General features: G+C 37.5%; 2 protein-coding genes across 4 annotated transcripts in view; both read right to left on the bottom strand.

Annotated features, from left to right (window-relative positions):
* The window catches only part of p3h2 (prolyl 3-hydroxylase 2), a 54,626-nt gene extending 40,916 nt beyond the window's left edge, over nucleotides 1-13,710 (bottom strand). Inside the window, exon 1 of the mRNA XM_081385196.1 lies at nucleotides 13,086-13,710. Coding sequence (XP_081241322.1) covers nucleotides 13,086-13,493 — 408 coding nt within the window. The 5' untranslated portion in view covers nucleotides 13,494-13,710. The remainder of the gene's footprint in view (nucleotides 1-13,085) is intronic.
* A 3,140-nt stretch (nucleotides 13,711-16,850) lies between these two features.
* On the bottom strand, nucleotides 16,851-24,624 carry LOC308701893 (claudin-1). 3 transcript variants are annotated; one of them, XM_081384369.1, is made up of 6 exons: nucleotides 24,205-24,621; nucleotides 24,020-24,109; nucleotides 19,249-19,338; nucleotides 18,999-19,163; nucleotides 17,622-17,700; nucleotides 16,851-17,482 (listed from the first exon to the last, which is right to left on the bottom strand). In XM_081384369.1, exons 3-6 carry the CDS (start codon nucleotides 19,316-19,318, stop codon nucleotides 17,329-17,331), a joined length of 468 nt encoding a protein of 155 aa, XP_081240495.1. In that variant the 5' UTR covers nucleotides 19,319-19,338; nucleotides 24,020-24,109; nucleotides 24,205-24,621; the 3' UTR covers nucleotides 16,851-17,328. The 3 variants fall into 3 exon arrangements, with proteins under 3 accessions (XP_081240495.1, XP_081240494.1, XP_081240493.1); XM_081384368.1 differs by lacking the exon at nucleotides 24,020-24,109 and having other exon boundaries at nucleotides 24,205-24,624; XM_081384367.1 differs by lacking the exons at nucleotides 24,020-24,109; nucleotides 24,205-24,621 and having other exon boundaries at nucleotides 19,249-19,539.
* Between the last annotated feature and the right edge of the window lie 1,306 nt (nucleotides 24,625-25,930).

Raw genomic sequence — 25,930 nt, 5'->3', positions numbered from 1 at the left:
TTAAAATAGTCCGGGAAGAAGTCTTATCTCTCTCAAGTGCCTCTAAAACACTGCACCCAAAAACAGGTCTCCCATGAACTGCGTTCGCCTGTAACGACTCTAGCAGACCTGCGTTCAGTCTACATTTAAGTGAGTGTGACAGTGGACTCAACGCAAATGCTTTCCAGCTACACGCACTTTAACTGGAAACACAATGCACGCTCTCAGCAATTTCTCAGAGACTCGTGATCAAACATTGGTCATGCGCAAGTCTGTTGGCAAACAATGCATGAACTGAGAGAGCACATGCTTGTGGTTGCAGAAACAGACTAGCATGCGTTTACATCATCCGCCACCCAAATCTGACAGCACGGTACGATCCAGACGAAAATGTGCTGGCGGTTCAGTGCTATTTCCTTTCTGGCCTGTTATACAGGAAAGACTTAAGTATAGCCTGGGCTTTTCACACAGGTGCAGCGATAAATAAGCATGTTCCATCCTCAAATGCAGCGGTAATAAATAAAAAAAACCTTGGCTTCATTCCATGCTAATTTTGGGATCTTGCCTTAGGGCCTGTAAAACACGTAGCCGCCGGAGCCAATAATCTGTAGGTAATAATATAAAGCAGAAAAACATGCAAGGTAACATCATGATTCAATATAGACGTCTCGGATGGGTTCTCGTTTCCATTAGTGGACCGTGCAGGAACTACATAAATGTGACTGTGGGCATGATTTAGCCCCAGAGTTCATCTAGAGTTATCCCTTTACAATGATAGCCATCTTTAAACATGGACTCTATTTGCGGGTAATGAAATAGAAAATGTCTGTATTCCTAAAATAAGAAAAATAATAGATTGCTTTTGCAGTCCATAGAATGGAAGTACTGTACTCACCCTGTTCTGCTCCTTGGCACTAAGGCAAGCACACCCGCTGTGACGCAAAGCCAAATGGCATGTCAAATTGGCATAATTAGTATGATATAGTATGCTATTATGACCTCATCATTGAAGTGCCTCATAAGACGCAAATATCGAACCACAACCACAAGCTACATTGTGGCTGCAGCAGTAGGATGATTGGTAAAATTAGTTGAAATGGTTAAACTTGAATGATGGTGTGGTTGAAGGAGGGTTACATTAAAGTTATTTCTGGATTGTTAGATCACTCTCATAAAACTTGATGTAGTGTCTAAATGGTTGGTCTATGCGGCTAATGTGGGGGAAGAAAATCCACGTCATCCCTATCTTTCTGGTTGCAAACTTTCAAAGTGTCCTCATCAAGTTCAAAGGACCTGGCCTAGACCTGGTTTATACAGTTCATATAAACCACACAACTGTATTACAAGGTTCAAGGGATTTTGTCCAGGGAACAGTTGTCTCAGCCCTTGCCACACATGTCCATCTAATCCCAGTTACGATTATAAGTAAGAAGGTCTTCAGGAATTTAGACTTTTTTGTACATGGCTCGGCATGGAGAGGAGAAATTATGCATCCAACCTGGTTCCACTTTATTTCGATAGTCCACTTTAGACATTCTATTAACTATGAATAACTTTGCAACTACATGTCAACTAACTCTCATTAGAGTATTAGTAGACTGTAGTAGACTGTTAGGTTATGGTTAGATGTTAGGGTTCGGGTTAGTAGAATAAGTTGACTTGTAGTTGCCAAGTTACTTATAGTCAGTAGAATATCTGTTGGGGGACCATCAAAATAAAGTGTTACCAAACAGTCTACTAATAATCTAATGACAGTTAGTTGACATGTACTTGCAAAGTTACTTATAGTTAGTAGAATGTCTAAAGTGGACTATCGAAATAAAGTGTTACCTCTAACCTTTTATGCAACACTGGTGTAATTAGGAATGTTGAGGCAAGTTGGATCCTAAAATCTGCATGAAAGTGGCGCTCCAGGACCGAGTTTAGACACCCCTGGTCTAGACACATCATCCCAACCCACTATGCCCGCCCACTCCGAGATCCCGTTTCCATTGGTTGAACTTTCAAATGATGTTGGAAAACACTGCATCATGATCGCGACGTGATCAGATTCAGGAAGTCTATAGGACTTGGCTTTAGCCAATAAGCATTTCACATCACTCCGCGATCTACGCATTGTCTTGTGCTGCATTTGGGCTTGTTTGAGACCACCTGCTCTAAATAAAGACATGCGATCTACTATGGTTTACTAATGTTTTGCAAAGTTAATGGTGCCAAATTGTGGTGCAAAAGCATCATGTGTATACTGTGGAACAACGATCGCTTATGGGAATTTACATAAATTGACATCCCAGGTGTAATTCAGATTGCGATTCCCATGTTCTATGCTGACAAAAGGGCAAAGTTAACGACCATCCGAATGGCTGAATGGAGCTCTGGGAATATAGGGAAATGGTGACAGGTAGCTTTAGGAATGAGATAATTGGCCTGTGGTTTTGGATTTGAGAGGAAACTAGATAGGACGCATAGTAAAAGCTTAAGAAACATGCCACAAAAGCATTAGTGAGGTAATGGCTGATGTTCCCACTAGGGCAATTGCAGCAGGGCGTTCTTAATTACAGTACAGCTGAATGTGTGACTTTAAATGCTTTAACTTTCACTGGCAGTCCAAACAGTAAGTCAAAGTAAGCTATGGTTACGGGGTGACATAATATCTGGCTTCTGTGCAAAACCCAGGGGCAGTGGTAATTGTTTTCAAAGCAAATGTGCATGTTCTGCCCTGACAGTTCTTGGGTGAGGCGTAAAGGAAAAGTTCACTAAAAATGAAACCATTGAAAATCTTCTTCCCTGTTGCTCTAAAATTTAATTTGGGGATCTTAACATTTTGCACATTAAGTATCATTTGTGCCAAATTTTTGTGCCCTAATCATGGAACCGATGCAAATGAAATTCGAGAATGAAACTTTAGCCTGTACGCAATCTGCAGGGCTTTGCAGGAGGGTATTACGGATTTCTCAAACATGTCAAATCTCATTGAGACTTCAGAAGTCTAAAGCCATGAGAGCCTCGGTGAACTCAAGGTAAAGAAGTCTTAGATTCTGGTGTGTGTTCAGAAGTACAATGATTTAAAACACACTCAGGACACAATTGCTTCTTTTGTGCTAACATGGTGTGAGAATAAGCAATTAACTTGATGTGTAAGTCTCTGTTGCTCTGTTACAAAGTAGGGATATTCGCAGAAAAGGTCTTCTTAAGAAAAAAAAAAAAACTGCCTGCAGCATCAATGAGATCACAAAGACTTTCGAACCTGGGATAAAGGTAGATCGTGTCAACTCTGAGGTTTCCCATGACAGAGCATCCAGACCCTTTCAGTCAAGGTCAAAAATATGATGGAAACACTTTCTGTTTTTTTTTGCTGTATTGCAAAAAGCATTTGACAAAGCACTTCATATGCGTGTTTGAGCTAAAGGCACCTCACTATGAACAGGTTCCCATAGGCAGGACAATCACATACATCTATAACATCAAACATACTATTTATATGAAAGAACAAATTAGAAAGAATGTTCAAAATGCAACATTTCCTATGGTGTAAATATACACTGACTATTAAGAGATTGGAGATAGATGAGACTACTTAATTTTCCTAAAGGAAAACGGTCTCAAACTGGTAATTTCATACTCACACTCCAGCTCTTTAATCGATACCACATGCCAAACAACTCAATTAGCGGACACACTGAGGCACATGTAACCCGTGAACCACCAACAGGGTCTGAGGATCACTATCAGCCTGACATCTGCTCTAAATGCCCACAGAACGGAACAAATTTCATCATTGCTGCCTATAAAAATTCCTTCTTCATGAAGATATCCCCAGAGCCACCACGCAGAGCTCCCAACCACTAATTAAGATCTGTATTTGTATCACCGTTGGCCTAGTGACTGTTTGTAAGGTTATCTTTGGAAGGATCGGGACCAAATATTCATAGGTGTCAAGCCAAATATACAGTTTCTTAAAACTTTAAATGAGTGGAAAGCCTTTATGAAGAGCACAAATGCTTATGCTTATTAATTATGCTCTGGAAAAGTTGTTACAGTTGGTTTTGAGTCAAAATAAACCCTATCCTCATGTTAGCTGCAGCTGTCTGAAACTCCCAATGTCCCAATGCATTGCCTGTAATAATTACATTGAAAGCACAAAGACCAATATGATTTAAATGTATTTTTCTTCTTCTTCTTATTATTATTAGAAAATTAGGGTTAAGTCATAAGTATACTTATTTTTTTCTTACATGCTAGGGTATGCGTACAGTCGAACGAGTAACCTTTGTAGTAGTATATATTAATAAGTAATATATTATAAGTATACTCCACTTGATAGCTGAAAAAACGCAGCTTAAATTAAAGATTAGCTCATTATTCTTTATTAATGCTTAAATGGAAACAAATTGGTAAGGGAAGTGAGGGAATGATTCATATAAAAAAATATGTTCCAGATACAAAACGTTCGGAAAATGAACCGTTGCAGCATCTGCGACTCCATCTGTACATTAATTTTGACTAGTTCCTCCGTTTGTCCAAACAAGCAACGATTGCGTTTACAGTAATGTACTTGCATGACTAATGTTCAGAGGTCCTTGGCTGTCAGTAGTTTTTTACTGCTATATATGACCGCACAGATAAAATATACTTTAAATAGAACAAAAGTAACCTGCATCTCAATTCTTTGCCTTGACAAAAATACTCTACAGAGTTTCTCTGTGTGAAAGTTTAACATTGTAGACCATTCAAGAGTAGCCAAGGGAATAATTACCCATTTTGTGTGTCAAAAAGAAAACATTTCATGGGTGTCTTGCATACACTTCGGGCTTGAACAAGTCACTTCAAAAGCCAATAAGTGTAGGAAACTCCCTCTCTACAATTTACTAAAGTGATTTAAGATTTGTGGCGAAGAGGTGGGAACTGATTGGTGGAAATTTCAGTTGAAAAAAACCCTTCATGTCAAGAGTTGAGGAAAACAATGATTAAAGAGATGTTGAGCACTCCCATGACAAGAACATACAAGAAAATTAACAGGAAATACCAAAGTTACTTTTTCCACATACATTAAGGCCTGGAAAAACAAATGGCACGATAATCCAAGTCTTTAGGTCAGTAAATACGGTAATATGGAACAGGGCCTGAGCTTACAGAGTTCATGAATCACACTTACTTCAGTTTCCACAGTTTAGATGTCGACGTCACAGTATCTATGAATAGGAGCCCTGTTTCTTTGACTACTGAACCAGCAGGCCAGAATGTGGCTTCCAGCAATTATACACATGAGTCACATCCTGAGTTTGAGTCTCCACATCATCCCAACTATTAGCCGACATCATCATCTCAGCAGACATGCTGAGACTACACACTGTCTGTGTTTAAAGTTGGTCTACCACAAGTGTAGGACTGTGCACTTTCATTTGTTAAATGATTCCAAACAAAAAGACAACCCTCCAAAAAAAAAAAACTTTTACTTTTACCGCCCTGCCTGGTCCCTTAGATCAGCTGAACTTGGTTTATTGTCCATCCATCGTTCCCGGTTGTCTACTGTAGGTGGAAGGTCATTTAGTGTTAATGCTCCTAAATTATGGAATTCACTACCTCTTACACTTAGTAATATCTCATCTGTGGCTACATTCAAGACTCATAACATGTATTTTGGATAATGTGACTATATGTGTCCTTTTTATGATTGTAATGTGTGTGCGGGTGCGTAGGCTAAATGTATTGTAATGTACAATGTAAAGCGACTTTGAGCTACGGAAAGGCACTATATAAATAAAACTTCTTCTTTTTCTTCTTCTTTATAGGGATACAATATGCAGTGCTAGATTAATGTCAATTACAAATAAAATTGTCCAACAAAAACACAACAATCTTTCCAAATATTCCAACACTGGATAGACTATGAGGTTTATTTATGTAGCAAACCTGAGATCCCCTCCGCTTTTAGGCAACTCCCACAAGATTAAATACACGAGTGAGTGAAAGTGCAGGGCAAAGTGATTAGAGCGCCAATAATTTATCCAGTGTCTCCATCAGCCAACAATGGAGTAGTGTGCTTTACCCCCCTCACCATACAACTGACCTTCAGTAGAGATCTGAGAGTTGAGACTGAAATCAGGCCTCCCCATAGGGCCGTCTAAAGATCTCGATCTCGAAGAACTGAGTTCATACCGAGCAATTGTGTTAAATTTAAGCAAATGAAAGAAACGGGAAGATCTGTCGGTTATGTAAATTTAAAACCAACAAAAGAACAGAAGAAAACAAACTTCAAAACTGGTTCCTAGTGAATTAATGCAGCAAATAAGCACATAACATATTTTAATGCCAATAAAATGAGCATAGAAAAATTGTCTCAACTGCAATAAAACTGGGAAATTACTTAAATAGGATTATGTTTGTGTCCAAAAAAACGCATGGCTGATCGTTTTTCCATTCAAAATGTGCCATCCTTCTTTCCAACAGTCCTCTACATCCCCGTACAACAGCACACTAGCATTCCGCTCAGGTACTTGTTGACGCCAATGTGAGCAATAACTTACTGTGGAGGCGTCCTATTACAAACAGATGCGGTGGATGTAGTGGAGTCTGTTCTAGGTCAGTGCAGGGTCGTGGAAGTTAAAGCCAACCTGCTCGCCATTTATGAAAGAAGCAATAAACAGGTTTTGTAGATGGTGAGATTAGTGAGATTATCTTAAAGGGATAGTTCACTCAAAAATGTAAATGTCATCATTTACTCACCCTAATGCCGTTCCAAACCCATAAGACTTTCGTTCATCTTCCGGAACTCAAATGAAGATCCCTTCATTGACAGTCTACGCAACTACCCCTTTGACACTTCAAAAAGATCATAAAGAGATCGTAAAACTAATCCATAAGAATTTAACTGTTTAGTCCAAATTTTCTGAAGAGACACAATTGCTTTATATGATTAACAGATTGAATTTAGGCTTTTATTCACATAAAAACATTCATCAACTCACACATCAATTATAGTAAACGGAAGCTCAAGCATGACGTGTGAGAACCAATGAGATTTATTCTCGTGTTACGCAGCACGTTTGAACTTCTGGAAGAACCAATGAGGTTCATTCTTGTGTTACGCAGCACGTTTGAGCTTCTGCAAGAACCAATGAGGTTCATTCTTGTGTTACGCAGCACGTTTGAACTTCTGGAAGAACCAATGAGGTTCATTCTTGTGTTACGCAGCACGTTTGAGCTTCTGCAAGAACCAATGAGGTTCATTCTTGTGTTACGCAGCACGTTTGAACTTCTGGAAGAACCAATGAGGTTCATTCTTGTGTTACGCAGCACGTTTGAGCTTCTGCAAGAACCAATGAGGTTCATTCTTGTGTTACGCAGCACGTTTGAACTTCTGGAAGAACCAATGAGGTTCATTCTCGTGTTACGCAGCACGTTTGAACTTCTGGAAGAACCAATGAGGTTCATTCTCGTGTTACACAGCACGTTTGAACTTCTGGAAGAACCAATGAGGTTCATTCTCTTGTGTTACGCAGCACGTTTGAGCTTCCTCAAGAACCAATGAGGTTTGTTCTCGCGCATCAAGCAGGTTTGATTGAGCTTCTGTTATGTTCACTGATCAATGTTTATATGTGAATAAAAGCCTAAATTCAATTTGTTAATCATATAAAGCGATTGTGTCTCTTCAGAACATTTTGAATAAACTATTCAATTCATATGGATTAGTTTCACAATCTCTTTATGAACATTTTGAATCATCAAAGTGGTAGTTGCGTAGCTGCCAATGGAGGGACAGAAATCTCTCAGATTTCCTCAAAAAGATCTTAATTTATAATGGAAACATCATTAATCAGGGGCTGTCAAGCTTCAAAAATGACAAAAAAAAGTACAAGAAAAAGTTAACATGACTCATGCGCTATATTCCAAGTCTTCTAAAGCCAAGCAATAGGAGACCAAATCTAATTTGCGCTTCTGCATATTTTTGGCATATTAAGAAAATAGAACATCAATGACATGTATATGGCTACAGAAGATATGTTATATAATGCATAAGTAATACAGACTTTTATCTATAATACCATGCTTTTATGGTACCTTTTCTGTCTGTTTTGAAGCCTTGTGAAAAAGAAGTACACTTAAGCATGTACTTTTAAAAAGAATACTTATTAGAAAATGTATGTACTTTAATACATTAACTTCAACTGTAATATCAAATAAGACACATGCAGTTAAAATGATAACCAAATACTTTAGTCAACACATCAAGATAAGTGCACTTCTTTAAAGCATGATAAAAAAAAGATCATTCAAATATTGGAATTTAAAATGTTCTTTAAAGTAAAGCTTTTAATTAAAAGGTGCACTTTTTAAAACTATATTTATGTGTGTTAAGAAACATAGTACAAGTACACTTAAGAGGCCTTTATTCCATCAATATTATCTTATCTGCAAGATCTGAAGTACACATTCAAAAGAATTAAGCACACTTCTTATTCACAAGACCCTGGAGTTAATATGTTTTATGGAAAAGAGCAGCGTGAACATTCTGCAAAACATTTTTTTTTATGTTTTTGGGTGAACTATTCTTTTAATTTGCTCTAGCTGCCAGACACTGTTCACTTTAACTACACAAAAAGTTTAGAGGGGACTCCCCATGTCTCAGCTGTCCAAAATAGAAACAATTTCCTCTTCAATGGCACACGTGCGACACACGCAGAGCTTTTGTTTTGATGGATTTCCTGCCACTTCTCTATGCAGGCAGAGGTGGACTCCAAAAGATCAGGTTTACAGCAAAGGCTACAAACATTATGTTTACTCCAATGAATAAATTTACTTTGACACTAAATGAAATCCCTGTGGGACCATTTACTTCATTAACTATGATGTTTTTTTTCATGTTTTGTGAAAGTCTAAACCATACTAGATAAATATTTGTAATGTTAAACACTGTTCTTCATAGACTCATATAGATGGAAACCATAATTTCATTCAAAATAAGTGTAAGAGGAGCCAAGAGTGATAGAGGAACACTGTTCCAGACTGCAGACAGCCATTTGTCAGAGCAAACAGATGTTGCTTGGCCACCGCATCCCACTTTCCACACTTTCTCAGGCTTTGCCAAAATTCCCCCAAGAGTCCTTTCATTCATCGGCTTTGCCCAACAGCTCTGGGTCTTTCCTGTGACCCCGCAGGACTCCTAAAACCAGAGCAATGGGATTCCTATCTTTATGGAGAAGCATTATATCCGACATAGTTTTATGTGGGACTAAATCAAAGAAGATCCACCGATAAGGGACTAAAAAAGTCAAATATGCGATGTAAATCAAGATTAACAAGAACGGACAGAGTCGAAGACTTGCATATCTGCGACCTGTTGTTCATCTCCACTCTCCGTCTAGAGCAAAAATTTGGCCCTGTGATCTGGAAAATACAAACCCCCCCCCCCCCCCCCCCCCATGAGATACACATCTGGCTCGATGAAGCAGCTTGCCTTTGCAGAATTTGCAGTCTCTTGGAAGCGCACGCAATTCAGTGGTCATGTTTTCTTCTTGATAATCCCAGGCAGGGCCATTTATTGTGCAATGAAATAAGGCAACGTGCCCACACATTCCTGCTGTGCTGTTATCCGCTTAAGAGTCGGTCATCCAGAAAATGTTTGGCAGAGGAAGTGCCATGCTGTCTGGCTGAGCATGTTGATGGGCACGAACCAAACGTGTAGTGGCTGGAGAAACCTGACACACTCACACACACTCTCTTTCCAGGCAACGCAGGTGCACCGGTTGCTTAGTAGGCTACACAAGCACTTGCTTAGCTAGAATGAAGCGCTTGGGTAGCCACATCGCTTATCTATAGGAAAATATATACGACAGGTTCAATTATGTTACATTGGATTGTGCTGGGTTGATTACAAAGAAAATGGAAGAAAGACAATGGTGCCAAAGCGCAATTCACAAGGCGTTTCCATGATGTTACCTGTCCTAACATTGGTGGGACCACAATAGATATAGGTTGGGCTTTGAGAGTTTCTGAAAAGATTGAAAGACAATAACAGTAACATTGAGGTCACAGATAGAACAGTAAACTTGTGAGTATCAACTTTCGGAGACACAAAAAAACTGATAAAAAATAACAAAATAGAATGTCCTTTTAATTATACAGGTGAACTGGTCTACTGATAAAATTGGGAAATGCATAGGCTTTTAAGCATACAAGTTAGATATAGCCCAAGATAAAGATTTAAATAATAATAATGTTGTCATTATTAATTAATAATAAAAGTTTTTATTGCTGTGGATTAAGGATTATGTCAGTTAGATATAGCCCAAAACATTTAAATAATAAAATTAATTTAAAACACTGACTGTAGCAATATGATGGCTTACATATTATTATCATTGTCAAATGATTATTTATCAAATAATGTGTTGGTTTAAGAGTTAGATACAGCTCAAAGAATAATAATAAATTAATAAAATTGTATTATTATTACAAATAATTAGAATTAATTAGGTTTTTATTGCAGTGCTATGATTATTTAGTAAGTACTGTCTTGAGAGATAAAACAATTTTAAATCTGTTATTGCATAATTTTTTTTTTACTATAAATATCATAAAATATTGGTTGTTAAGTAAAAGAATATTTCATTTTGAGACAAATATCACTGAAAACAATCATAAGTTTGGCAAGTAAGTCGGATGATTCACTAACCGCTGTTACTGATTCAGAGAAGGATTCGTCAGGCAGATTCAAATTGGTAATTCCAAAGTTAGTGAGTCATTTTGAACAATTCAACTGACTCATAAGAGTCATTTGCGCTTGAATCAAACAGACCATGTGCAATTTGTTTTTTCACGTGAGCCTGCAAGCTCAACTCAGTATAAGATGTGCTTTTGCGTGATTATTTTGCCACACTTTCTATTTCGCTTAACACATGACATTCTCACTGAGCTTTGATCCTTCTCTGATTGGACTTGTTGATTAAAAACTAAATGACAGAGCAACAGTGGTGACGGCTGGCACAAAACTCCTCCATTCATAACCCAAAACAACCTGGTGCCTTTCCTTTCAGAACAGCAAACACACTTTAAGAAAAATATTTGCCTAGATAAATACTGATTGACCCAGGAAAACAAACACACAAGCTTGTCAATGAAGTAACAGTTGGCGTCTGTGGCCCCCGCTTCCAGGCCGAAAAGCCTCTTTATGCCAGGATTATGATGGGAAAGAGGGCTGTGTGGTTAAAATTTCAAAGAGCGGTGGAATGTTTTACAAATATCACCCCATATATACACACATAGACATCTCTTTATGACATTCAACGACCTGGAGTGCTGACAGGAATGTGTCTGATCTCTCGCCCTGGTCATCGTAGAACTGTGCCGACTTCATCTACTGAGTTCTAACGCTTTTCTTTTTAATCTCTTTCTGTCCCTGGGCAAAGGCACATGTCTGATTTGGCTAGAATAGCCCGCTGCTCCCAGAATGTCAGGCTCTGTTCCCATCGGTCTTGACTGCCAGCTAAGGGCTGTTCTAAATATCTCAATCTTTTTAGGATTTTAAGGGTTACAACATACATAATGCAGGAGGTTTGTCAATGGGGTCTTCTGTGTATTCCTTTCTTTATGTGAACCTATTCTGCCTCTTTATATGTAAAGGGTTCGTTCACCCAAAAATGAAAATGATCCCATAATTTACTCACTCTCAAGCCATCCTAGGTGTATAAAACTAAGTTTTCTTATAAAACTTTCTTTTAATGTTTAAAAAATATCCTGGCTCTTCCAAGCTTTACAATGGGAGTGAATGCACTGTAAGTCATGCGTCGGGTCAGAGGTCACTCTTCAGCCGGAACTCGACTCGCGTATGACCGGAAGTTCCGGAACCCAGTGATTAGAGTTTATAAAGTTATAAATATGGATATTTTTCTTACAAAAATGAATCACTCCGCTTCAGAAGGGCTTTATTAACCCCCTGGAGCTGTATAGATTACTTTTATGATGGATGGATACGCTTTTTTTGGCTTCAAAAAACAAGGTACCATTAACTCATATTATTTAGCTTGGTAGAGCCAGGATGGTTTTTAATATAACTCCAATTGTGTTTGGCTTAAAGAAGAAACTCAAATAGTACACCTATATTGGCTTGAGGGTGAGTATATTATGGGATAATTAAAATTTGGGGGTAAACTAACCCTTTAATAAATTAAAGTATCAAAGCTCTGGATTTACAATATGGCCATGTTTGAAAGCCTAAAAGGTGTCAAATACCACATACAATTTACTGCTATGGTATTGACAGTTTTTCAGAAAAACAAAACACAAATACCATATGGAACTCCATTTTATGAAATACCACATGCAGGAAATTTGGAAATATAAATACCACAATTACAGCAATATATCTGTAAAATAGCAACTTCATTGGTTTCCTTCAACTTCAGAACCTTCCAGAATTTTTTTTTTTTTTTTTGGTAAAATATTTGTAGGCTACATATGAAACTACCACATATTTATAACTGCACTTGTGGTATTTTGCAGAAAATTGTAGTAAGTGTGTTTGACCTCAGTTCCAGTTCTGTAGCGCTAAATTTACATCGTGCACCACTTAGACACTTAAATCGGGTAAGACCAATATGCATATGAATCATTTGAAGTTAACAGACTTATAGACACGTTTTCTAGAGTGTTCCCCCTTCCCATCCCATCCCATCCCTGTAGGTGGCTCTCAGAATTGCGTAACAAGCATGTCGTACTACAAATTAAATTTTCATATGTGTATTTACGACTTTCACCAATAGAAAACTACGGCTGTGTATTAAAACCTTTGTGAGCTGCCTACATAGACAACTGGTTAGAATAGGAAAACAGCGTAAAAAAGGTTTATTTCGAACCTTCAAACACAGATTAACGACCAAAATGTTCGATTTTCAATGTTCTAACTTAAATGTAATTGATTTAACGTTCGAAAGTTCTTCCAACGTTAGAATGATGCCCAACATGTATCATTCAAACACACGTAAGATGCACAACAATCCTTCGAGCGTTCGAATGATGCTCAGAAGCGTTTCATTCAAACGTTCCTGATGTAGGACCTCACTGTTAAACAAGCCGTGGTCTGTCGCATCTATAAAACTTGTACCCACCTTTCTGTACGCAAGCTGCAGGTAGTTATAGGGAATTCTTCTACTGAAATCCTGATAGACATCCTCACTAACTTTATGCATGGACTGAGCTCCAAGTTTTCCCTCAAAGCATTCGTTTAAACAGTGCGCCCTATAAAGAATCGCTTCGAAAAACTTATCAGTCAGAAGGCTGTCAAAGCGATGCTGGTCTCTGCATTTCAGTCTGCATGAGATTTTGGTCTGGCGCACTTCAGAGAAACTGCTCAGCGCGCTCTCCATGTACCGCACCACATTGCCATAGTCTCCTTTATGAAAAGCCTCCAATCCGTTTGCATAAAGCAGGTCAAACGGTTCCAGGGTGGCCGATGACAGCAAAAGTGTCTGGAGTATACAGGTCAAAAAGCCGTAGAGTTTGGGGTTCACATCCATCTTCTCCGTAATATGGTGCGCAAAATAATGCGCTCCGAATGATGGATAAACAATCCCAATGAGCCTATGTGGGACAAGGAACAGGCTAATGAAAGTTACGGCTGAACTACCGTTCTAAGCTTCAAGGCAGTTTCGTTGTCACTCATAATGAATGACCAATTTCTAGAGACATTTCAACAATGACCCCCGTCCCTCCCATCCATTCTGAGCTGACTCCTCCCTCCCCTACAGCCCACACATGACGGAAACTACAATTGTTGTCGACCCCCAGCTGACTTACTTTTATTGCATTGAACTGCGACATATTACAGCTTCTAAATTTTAGAGCATTAAACGGTGATTTAAATGTAAAAGACTCGTGACTCTGTTTCAGACTATACACTGATGATTCACAGACAGAACTTTCCAGTGAGATCCTCACAAAGCCCCAAAAGCGAGGATCCTCACGGTTTCAACGTCTCCCTCTAGAGGACAGAAATCATACTGCAGCTCTCCTGAAAATATAATATTCAATATACGTTTATCAGCTCATCTTAAAATCAATTTAATTCAATTGTTCAGTAAAACGTTTTGAATGAGTAGGCCTGTATGTAAGGGATACACAATCAGATGCTCAACTTAGCAACAATGTAAACAATTCTATTTTAAGCGTGAGCAAGATTATTCTACTTATGCCACACTAGCCCTCTTTGGCTTTAACATGGTAGTTTTATCTTTAAAACATAAACAAACCAAGGAAGATCGGCCTCTCATTTCAAGAGCTTTGATTCTCTCGCTCCCTCCAGCGATGAAAAGCTTTAGGCTGTGAATAGGTATGTGAAAAACAGTACGCCAAAAGAGTATGTCTGAATACTCGAAAAACAGAAGGCGAAAGTCCTGGATGAGCTTCTACTTCCGCCAGGATTCTGAAGGCCATTTTGTAATGGATGTCAGTGAGGACAGGCTTAACTACGCTGAATAATTCACTTTTGTGAGGACATAGTTTATCGTTTAATCGTTTGACATGTTTTCTCTTAAACGTTGATTTTGGATTGATCTATTTTCCACCAAATAAGTGAAATCACGGACAATTGCGCGACAGGTGTGATTCAGGTTATGGCACTTCTCATTCATTTCTATGGTATCCGCAAACAGTGACTGACTGTCGCACAACTCTGAACGAACTTCGGCCCTGTCCCAAATGGCACACTCCGGACTAGTGGACTTCCTCAGAGTCCACACTTTGGTGACATCATGTAGTGCAGACCTATAGGGCCCTTGGCGCAAGTCCACGAGGTCGCATTGAGAGGTATTTTTGGGACAGACTCGATCGGCACGCCGGAAATAACGGCCTGGTTGTTGTTGGACAGGAGAAATCACATTTTTGCGCTCCGACGTCTTATCTGCATGTCAACTACACAGCCTAATTTTACAGTTCTATATTTTGATATTGTGCATATCACCTGGGCATTAGACAATATATATATATATATCATGCTTATTTAAATGATGTATACAGTTGTACATAATAATACATAATGTTCCATTTGAACTAAGATTACAATTTTAAAACATAATTTAAACATATTTTTTTTCAATTTACAGGTTTCAATATTCATACTATGTTTATGACTCAGTAAAGCCCTGCCATTCGATTCTATTTATTTAATGAATCATAATGCGATCGTATTATTAAACGCGCTATTATTATGTTTGAGACATTAACCACTGGTCGATGACCATAATGTTTGTATAAACTGTAGGTAACAACTGGTAAAATGTACATTTAGGTCATAAAAACTGTAATATTTTCTTCTAAGCCATGTCAACAATTATCCGTGAGTGAAATCTCCTCCCATCTGTTGTCTGATTGGCCTTTCGCAAGGATTCCTGGGTAGTTAAAGTGCGTGGAGCCTGCTTCTATGCGGGCTTCGCGGAAGACCGCTTCAAGGGTACAAAGCTGCTGAGCACACTTCAGAGCGGTAAAATGCTGAATGGGACGGCCTACGGACTCGTAGACTCGGCGAGCACGCACAATTCAAGTCCACGAGACCGAAAGTCCGCATGAAGTGCGCCATTTGGGACAGGGCCTTCAATGACGTCAAGGCTGTAATGTGATTGGTTATCAAAGAATTGTGTTACAGTCAATCATAAACTGAATTATTCCTGTCTCGCAATTGTCTGTCACTCTTTTTTTGGTGTAAACTCTAAAAATAGAAGTAGTACAGCACCAACATGGTGGATGTAGTATGTCCGAATTTCTTTCATAGTACCCATATTCATACTATATAGCGCTTGCTTTTTTAACGGTCGCGAAGTAAACTCAAAGTAAACTCAAATTCAAATTTAGTACATACTCAGTAAGTGATTTCATATGCAGTGTTAGTGTACATTATTGACACATGATAAATGAATGAACACTTCGCACTCTCCGAATTCATGAAAACCGCCCCATGTTCATATCATGCCTGAACATCCAAAGCCTTCTGATTGGCTAAAAATAGAATCCCCGCAGCCATTTTTAAGTGCGTTCAATTTTGTCAAGTGGGCGAGGGAAGTTTATTTGGACATACCCTCTCTACTACTCGACCCCTTGATTTTGACAGAAAGAGTGAGTCAACTCAATGGTTGCATCCGAAATAGCATACTTTCCTACTATGTAGTAGGTGAAAAACAGTATGTGACAAAAGGAGTATGTCCGAATTTGCAGTAGGCCTACTCATAAAAGAGAAGGCAAAAAAGACCCAGATGAATATAGAAAGTCCCTCTAGAGGACCGAAATCATACTGCAGCTCTCCTGAAAATCCAATATTTCAATATTATTGACAGATGAGATATTGTGAAGACATCACACCCTCCAAATGAATGAAAACCGCCCCATGTTCATATCACACCTAAACACGCAAAGTGCCTCCAAAGCCTTCTATTTTTTCCCTGTGAATTTGTTTTACGCACTTTCTATAGGTCTGTATGTATGCTTGGGCTGTTAGGAAAAAAACACCTTAAGCTGACTGTTATAGTTTATTGTATTGTTATCATTTTGAGTGAACGAGATGGAGGGAAGTTAGCGAGGGAAGGGCATAAATAATTGGACTTAAACACAGCCCTGGTATGTTGCTATGGACAATGGTTAAATATACAGTTCTCTGAAATGGATTGTAATTGGAATCAAGTAAATATTTGACCCCTTAATACCACAATTAGAATCAGTTTCAGAGAGACATGTAATAAGTATAAACATAACTTGACTATTCCTTTTTATTGTATCCATTTCGTAACTAGCACAAATGTGAATTGTTTTGGATTTTGATGTTGTAGCTAAGTGCTAAAAACACTTAGCATTCCGCAGTTATAAGGAGGGATAATAAACAAGTGCATGTGGTGAAAGCAAACCTTTATTGTGTAATTCTGAAATAATGACAGTAGATGTTTCAAAATATAAAACTATTGAAAAAAATTAATAAACAAGCATCAAATAACAAGCTTAAATTACAATGGCATATAATCAACAGTACATATAAGCTTAGAACCTTCCTCTTTAAAAATGTCTTAAAATAGTAAAAGTTACTGTTACTGGGATATGACATCACTTCCTCTGTGGTCAACACTGAACTGTTAATGAAGCAATCACAGCGTTCTTGTTTTATAGCTAACTGACTCAGAGGTCAAAGTTGAATGAGGAGACCCATCCCAAACATCTAAAAATACATCAAAGCTATGAAAAAAATGCTTTAATCATGACATAAACCGAAAACTAAATCCAATGTATTTATACTTATCTATCAAGACAATGTGTGCGCATACTGTACACAACAGTTCAGATTAAGTTCAGGTATTCAGATGGTTCTCGGGATTATTAAACATAGTCTTTTCCAGGAATCTTGGAGGGCTTGCTGAGATTTTTGTTGGATCGTAGGTGCATTACACTGCAGGCGCATAAGAGCACGCCTCCGCATAAACAAAGCAAAGATGCAACAAATGCGGCAATCAGAGACCTGCCGATCACATACCTACAAAGACCCAGCACAGATGGTTAGTATTCATAATCAGTACTTTAAGTACATAATCAGTACAAAAATGAAGCTCATGACAAACATGAAGCTCTGTTGAATACTAGGAACAATACGAAAGAAAAAAAACAACTCCTACCTATCCCGATTGTCCTCCTGAAAGAAAGCATCAATAATTCCATACATAAACCAGCTGGTTATGCCCAAAGCAAACAGACCTAGAAAGATAAGAAAAAAGAATGCACATATTCATAAGGCTTAAGTTTAACTGTTAGGGACATCAGAGGCAATTGTAAAACGTTTCTTATGTTATCTCACAGAGATATAAATTTAGGCTTTTTACTGTAAAATATACAGAGTAAAACATTTTAACTATTTAAAATAACAGTTTTCTATTTTAATATGTTAAAATGTAATTTATTCCTGTGATGCAAAGCTGAGTTTTCAGCATCATTACTCCATTACTTCACAAATCATTTAGTGACACATTTTTCTGGATTTTTTTGATCAATAGAAAGTATTTGAAATAAAGTATCTTTTCTAACATTATAAATGTCTTTACTTTTGATCAATTTACTGCATGGATCCTTGCTGAATAAAAGTATTCATTTCTTCTTAAATTAAAATAATGCAATAGTACAAAAGATTTCTATTTAAAATAAAAGCTGTTCTTTTGAACTTTCTATTCTTAAAAGAATCCTGAAAAAAGTATGTAAACAGTTTCCAAAAAAGTTTTAAGTAACAACCTAGGAATACAAGTTACTTACTAGCAACTATACTAGTTTCAATTAAAAGGAATTTTTGATAGTCCAAGAAAAATATTGGAAAATTTGCTTAAAAATCACTAGTAGTAGTGCAGTCAAATCGATTAATCGTGTTTAACATAAAATTTTGTAAACGATTGGCTTAAAAACAGCCTGACTGGATATATGCGATTATTCACATACTTACATATATATATATATATATATATATATATATATATATATATACATATAAAAAAAATATATATATCTATATTAGGGCTGTCAAAAGATTAATCGCGATTAATCGCATCCAAAATAAAAGTTTGTGTTTACATAATATATGTGTGTGTACTTGTGTGTGTATTATATATAAATTTTTTTTTATATATATAAATTACACATTTTTCTTAAATATATACAAGCATGTGTGTGTATTTATATATACAAATTTAATTATACACAGTACACACACATATTATTTAAACACAAACTTTTATTTTGGATGCGATTAATCGCGATTAATCTTTTGACAGCCCTAATCTATATATATATATATATATATATATATATATATATATATATATATATATATATATATATTTATGTATGTGTATATATATATATATATATATATATATATATATACTGTATATATATACACACACACACACACACGTTTATGTTAGATGCGATTAATCGATTTGACAGCAATAAAAAGTTAGATTTTACTCCAGTTTCTTTATGATTTTTCAAATCTGGGTTGAACTTACCACTGCACACAGAAAGGATTCCCCCTGCGAAGGCAGCTCTGTCCTTCGACTGCTTGTTCTCGTCTAGACATCTCGTGCACCCGAGGCCGAAAATGGCTACCAGCGCGCCGAGGCTTGAAATAGTGATGCTGATGATCATCATTACTCGGGCCAGCCGAATTTCAACTGCAACGCACAGCAACAATCAGAGCACATCGCTTTAAGAAGTCAAACAGCAGATGGATCCATAAATCATTGGACAGATACTCACAAGCTTGATGAAGAAGAGAATTGAAACTTGTGCATTGCACGACCGACGAAGTAGATATTTTGCACTTCATCCACAGTCCTTCGTATTCATCTAAAAACACAGTTTCGTCATTCTCGTGTCCAATGGTTTTCCATTCATTTGTAAATGTGCCCAAAATTAGGCCACATAGTCCAGTAATGGACATGATATAACCGAAGAGCTGAAGAGCCATTGATGAATTGAACGACAACTGTACAAGTGGATTTCTTTGAAGAGAGTCAGTACTCTGTGACCACTGTCCTGTCACTGAAGCTCATTGCAAACTGAGCAATCTGGGCTGCTATTTATTATCGGGAGAGTGGGTGTGAGAAGATTGTCATGACATTCATGGACAGGGTATTGGGTCAGATTTCTTTGGAAATAGCAGCTTTATTCCGGCAAAAATCTAGCTTGAACTCATCTAGTCATAGGTGTAGTGGATGTAGTTTTGGGTTGAAAACTGGAGGTTGTTGGTTAAATCGCCTATAAGTCATTCTGGATAAAAGCATCCTTTAAAATAAACAGTTGCAGTTTTATTTTGATGCATTACCATCAAGGAGGAAGGAGATTGTGGCAAGCAGGACGAGGGAGGACCAGGCTTGGGACATTTATTTTTATGTGGCTGTCAACCGTGAGGGGCTGCCACTTTACATTCGTTTTGTGTTTATTTATTTTATGAGATTAAAGTTTCATTGAACATTGCGTTTCCCTCTTCCTCCTTCTCTGAACTTTAAACCTTGTTACAGAGATGAATAACGTTTCATTTGAAATGAGGTGAAAAATCAGCACATTCCATCTGATGATAAATGCATCATGATAAATCTTGTTTCAAAGACACACCTGCTTATTCACAAATCAGTCCAAAAGATATATTTATTGTTTCTACTCATAATCGCATGTTGTTTCCTCCTCCTTTTTTTCGGGCTGTGATAACTGGAAACAAGTGGTTGGGTGGGAGGATGGCCACTAATATGTCGGGAAGACAAGTCATCCAAAAATAGTAACAGTGACTAATACTATTGTTGATAAAAAAAGTTATTACTGTTAATTTTATTTCTTAAGCTGTTTCATGATTAATTTACATGCATTCTCATGAATTTATAAGTTCTTCTGTCATTAATGTCAACAACTTTTAGCAGTTGTTTTTTACATTCACATTTTCTTTCTTTTTGTTATGTGAAGGTCACTTTAAAATAGACTGGGAAACGTTTTACAATACCTTCATCATATTACTTTTAACACCTTTTTAAAATGTCCTTTTATGTATTTTAGTATTGTAAAACTCCTTAAAACAAATACTCATTTAAATATATATGTTGCAACTTTTTTTTCATGTTTATGTTCAAACACAAAACTTGTTTTTGTGACACTTAGAAGTAAACACCAAAACAGAAAGAAAGAAAAGGTCCCAGCGACACCAGAGCAATGCATGCTTGGCTCTTGCACAAAAATGTATTCCAGGCCTCAAGCTGATGACTGAGCAAACACATAGGATGTACAACAGTGTTAAAGGCACACCCTAAGAAAAATGTTTTTCACTCCTTGTTTTTGAAAAAAAAAAAAAAAAAAAAAAAATTTGTATCGAACATCTATGGAGCAACAGATTTTGTGTGAAAATAAATCATAAAAGTGGTATGTTTGTTTAAAAATCTCAGAAATAAATGTATGAGGTGACAAGGTGGGACTTTTACCCCACACACAGGTTAAACCAGCATGGGGCAAAACCTGATTGGCTAAAATCCTTGCATATTAAATAGCTAGTATTACGTTTAATTCTTTTGAAAACTTTTAGCACGTTTTTACTATTACAGTTCTCAAGGTTAACTAATCATGAAAAGTGTTGATCATAGCATTGTATTTAGATCGTGGCATGAAAGAGATGAGCATGTAGCCGATCACAGACATGTTGAGGGCATGAATGCAGTGATCTCATCATTGCAATTTGATTTCTGTACATTAACGAATCCTTTCATCATAACTAACAGTACAAACACAATGTAAATAAGATATTCGTTGATTATAACCATTTAGATAAAAGGAGCTTTGTTATAACTGGAGTTTTGGCGAGAGTCCAGAACTAGCTGGAGCTGTTTGATTGACAGCTCCAGCGTTCTTTGATAGCTTTCTATAGGCTATATAATTTAAAGGCACACTATGCAGTTTCCGTTTTTCTCAAACAGTGGAGTACTTGTATTTAACGTTACAGTCGTAAATACCACTCACGCAGAGCCGTCGCTGTACTCTTCCAACCGCGCTTTCTTTGTTTTCTTCATCGACTCTGCCATGATTCACGTCTGAAATGCGTGCTAGTGTCTTCTATAGAGGCTGCTTCATATGTTGTAGATGTATGTGACGTCGTGCCGTAAAGCAAGTCGTGATTCTCGCGAGATTTGTCGGGGTCCCACCTCTCAAACCTGCATTGCTGGTTTTGCCAGCGGCGTTCCTACTACGAGTTCGTTTACCATCGAAATGATTTCGAAGTAGTTATATTAAGGTACAAATCTTGTATAGTGTGCCTTTAATCACAGTTTAAATAACAGATTATTTTCATCCTACTAAGAGAAACAATGTGAAGTTGACCGTTTAGTCACTGGTTTGATTTAGTGACACATAGACAAAGAACATCTGACTGTACATGAATCATTACATATATCAGAAATCACTGGTCACAGATCAGGCATTAGAATTAACACAGTTACATGTTGAGGCAATACTGTCGGGTACATATCGTAAAAGTCTGTTTGCCAAGCCTGCGCCGAAATTGTGACTGATTTACCAAAGAATCCACAGTGAAATGTACAGTACTGAATACAAATAGTCTAAATAATGCTCAACTGAGACATTCACATTGCTGAAAATAAATAACCACATTTCTAGCATTAGAACCCTTTGGAAGGTTATGTTATTTTAATGGAGTGATCCTGCATCTTTCTTCTCTCCTCCTCATCTAACAAACACGCCAATCGGCTGGGCCAAAATTGTAATGGTGAAGTAGACGTTGATTTTTTTTCTGCAGAGGTCGTCTTTCACCTATCATAGATAGACACATTCCACAACAAGTCGTTCACTAGGCTTGCTGACAATAAAAGCTGTTTTTGGACTAACAAGGAAGTTTTCGGTTCTGAAACTTACAGGATATTCTTATAGTATACATGTGACCCTGGATCACAAAGCCAGTCATAAGTAGCATGGGTATATCTGTGGCAATAGCCAACAATACATTATATGGGTCAAAATTATCGATTTTTATGAAGATATTTTGTAAATTTCCTACCGTAAATATATAAAACATTTATTTTTGCGAGTGAATGCAGCACAATCGCAAACATAAATGGACAACTTTAAAGGTGATTTTCTCAATGTTTCGATTTTTTTGCACCCTCAGATTCCAGATTTTCAGATAGTTGTATCTCGGCCAAATAGTGTCCTATCCTAACCATACATCAATGGAAAGCTTATTTATTTAGCTTTCAGATTATGTATAAATATCAATAAAAAAAAAATAGCTATTGCCATCATCAAAAGTGGTTGAGAAAAGTGCTGAGCTTAATTTTGGTGCCATCTAGTAGTTGAAAAGGGAACAAAATCAATGGAGTCTTTTACCCTTGTTGAACTTTACTGTTTTGTTTCATCACAGGAGTCATGTATTGCTGTAATAATTATATGATTTCATTCTGTTGAAAAGTAATAGCACACATCTCCACAAGTCTCATTCATGTATGAGGCACAAATGGACAAGTTAGCGTTGAAGTTTAATAGGGTTTTTATCCAAAAAAATCTAGTGTCATCTTGTGGTCCTTCCATAATAAATTAATAAATTGATTGTACATCAACTCATTAGACCAACCTATCAAGCATTTATCATAATAATGTTTCTTACTGACTTATTTTTGAAAGTTACTAAAGATATTAGTGTAACCGGCTATACCCAAACATCAGTTACAAGTTCATGTCAAAACTCCCAGCATGCGCCCTACTGCCACCCACTCTCAAACCTGCCAGATGTCATTCCAGGAAAGACAGCCCGAGGCCCAACGACACAGTACTATGGGAATGTCTGTGGCTTTCTCTCTTTTTCTATCATACACTCAACACTATTCAAATGTGGAGCATATATGAGGGCTTTTATTTTTAATGGGAGCCGTTCTCAGTATACTTATACTTCATCACATAAGCCTACTTGTCGACTCTCCTATAAGCACTGCAGAACAAGAGCGCCACAAATTTTACACTTTTCTGGAAAATGAAAATTCTGTCATAAAGTAGGCCTCATCCTCATGTAAAAGACTTTCTTTCATCTTCAGAAACAAATGAAGATATTTTTAATTATTTCTGGCCTTCCACTGAAAGTCTAATCACCCAAACTCTTGACACAGCAAAACATTCATGAAGTGAAGGGTTTGGAGCAACGAAAGGGACATGGTGAATGGGGGAAAATGGGAAGAAAAATAAATGTCAATACTTTCGTGTTTGCTCACAAAGTTTTTCCGTTCCCCCAAGAAACTTTGCGTTCGCTCGCGAAGGACACGAAACGTTTTGCGAGCAAACACAAAGTTTTCGGGGGGAATTAACGTTAATGACAATTTTTGGGTGAACTATCGCTTTAAGTAGGACTTGAGTTCAAGATTCGAGTTTCCTTCCGTCTGCAAAAAGCAAAACTATAAACAACATTGTGGACTTATTTTCAAGTAGTCTGAAATGTTTTTTTTTTTTTTTTTATTCAGCATAATATGTTTTTACACGCATATCCAACCTGTTTGAGTTTAATAAGCACTGACTCGACACACCCTCATGTGACCACCTGTACCGGTTTTTCCTGAAGATGAGCCGCAGGCTTATCGGCCTGAGAAGAGTAAATGACGAGAATTAAGGGAAAACCAATAGAGCTACATTCACACCTGCGAGCAGACACACCTAAAGCTTCCACATTTCACTCACCGAGGAGAAAGTGTTGAGGTGAACACTTCAAAACTGTCAGGAGGTTGTCACTGCTGAGTATCGGGTGTGTAAATATCGATGTTTCAGCACATACGTTTGGACCGCCGTTGCTGCGTTTCTCTCAGGTAAGCAACTGTCATTCGGAGGGGAACGGTTTGCGTTACTGACAGCCAGTTTAAGTGACAGAGTTGAATGTGATATTAAATACGATACAAAAAAACTTAGTTTAATACACAGAGCCTAGGTGTTCACGCATGGCGCGTTCTTGTTGTTTTTTAAACATACACGCACGCGTGTCTCAGACTGACGGTTGGGTAGTTGCGCCAAGTTCAAATAAAACGTTTTATTCTCATGCGTTTCTTTTTTATGGAAAAATACATGGATTTGTGTGGCTCTCACTTTAATGTTCTCGTCTAGACGGAAGCCTAGAACCACAAGGAAGGAAATATAGTGTTTGAGCAAAGAGTATAGAAGTAACAAGAGGCGAAACTCCGTTGCAGTTTTGACAACAGCCACTAGGTGGCGCTTCGGCAGCGCGGCCGCCATTTTGGACTGAACCAACGGCTTTACCGTTAGCACAACTACTGTACAGCATTAACATTATGTCTGGAAATAATTGGAAACAAAGAAAACAGTGTTCTGCCATCAACTGCAACAACTACCAGTGTACAACCAATCAACTAGCATTTCATAGATTCACCAAAGATCCAGAGAGGTAAAGTAGAAAAGGTTTTATTAACTTTAAAGTGAGCTAACGTCAACAGGTGCTGTAACGTTAATGTAAGCTACCCCATAACCGCATAAGCTGCTAACAGTTTGCTAATGTTATGTATTTGGTCGAAATTGTCAAGACTCGAAATGGGCTTTTTAAATCGCATACTTTCAGACTGAGATATATGAACACCTAACCTGGCAAATGACCGCTTTATTAATTCATTGTTATCACTAAATTAACCCTTTAACTGTCACCTTTTTTTTTAAGTTTGGAAAATCACTATCCAAACTTAAATGGTTGTAACGTTAATTCAAGAATGCTTTGGAATTTAGACCTATGGTTGGTCTTGTTTTAATTTGTCAGATTGTTTAAGTGAAATAAATGATTAAAGTGAAAGAGAAAAAAGTTAACGTTATATAAGTTTGAGTTTATTAAAATGTACAAATTTAAAAATATTATTATTTATATTTTATACAATATATATATATATTACAAAATATATTTTACTCTAGAACTAGAAGAAAATGAAAGCAAAAAATCTGAACAAGTTGTGTTCCATATTTTAGGTTGATATGTTGATATCTCGCTTCCTCACCCTTTCTGCCGTGTGCTCTAACGTTACACGGTTTGGAGCTGCGCGCTCTTGCTTGCTCGCTCGCTCTAGATTCCGGTAGATTTAAGCTAATTTGCGGGCATCAGGGAGCCGCTATCAATATGCGGGAGACTCCCGGATCTTCCGGGAGACATGGGATGTCTGCTCTAGAGATATTAAAAACTAGAAACTACTTTTTAGTTAGTTTAACCGCTTTTGAATTTGAACCGGTATCGTTCAATCCTATGACAGCTGTGTTGCGTTCAGTCCAAGATGGCGGAGCTGCAGCTCTGCGCATGGGGGAGTTTGTTGCAATGGAACGTTCTATTGAGTTTCGCCTCTTGTTACTTCTATACTCTTTGGTTTGAGTGTCACAGTTGTTTGACTGCTAAATCAGATATAGAAAAGAAAAAGATAAA

Source organism: Scardinius erythrophthalmus, assembly GCF_964197995.2.
Source record: "Scardinius erythrophthalmus genome assembly, chromosome: 14".
Classification (NCBI taxonomy): Eukaryota; Metazoa; Chordata; class Actinopteri; order Cypriniformes; family Leuciscidae; genus Scardinius; species Scardinius erythrophthalmus.
Note: the sequence above shows the minus strand (reverse complement) of the source record. Positions and strands in the feature narration are given on the sequence as shown.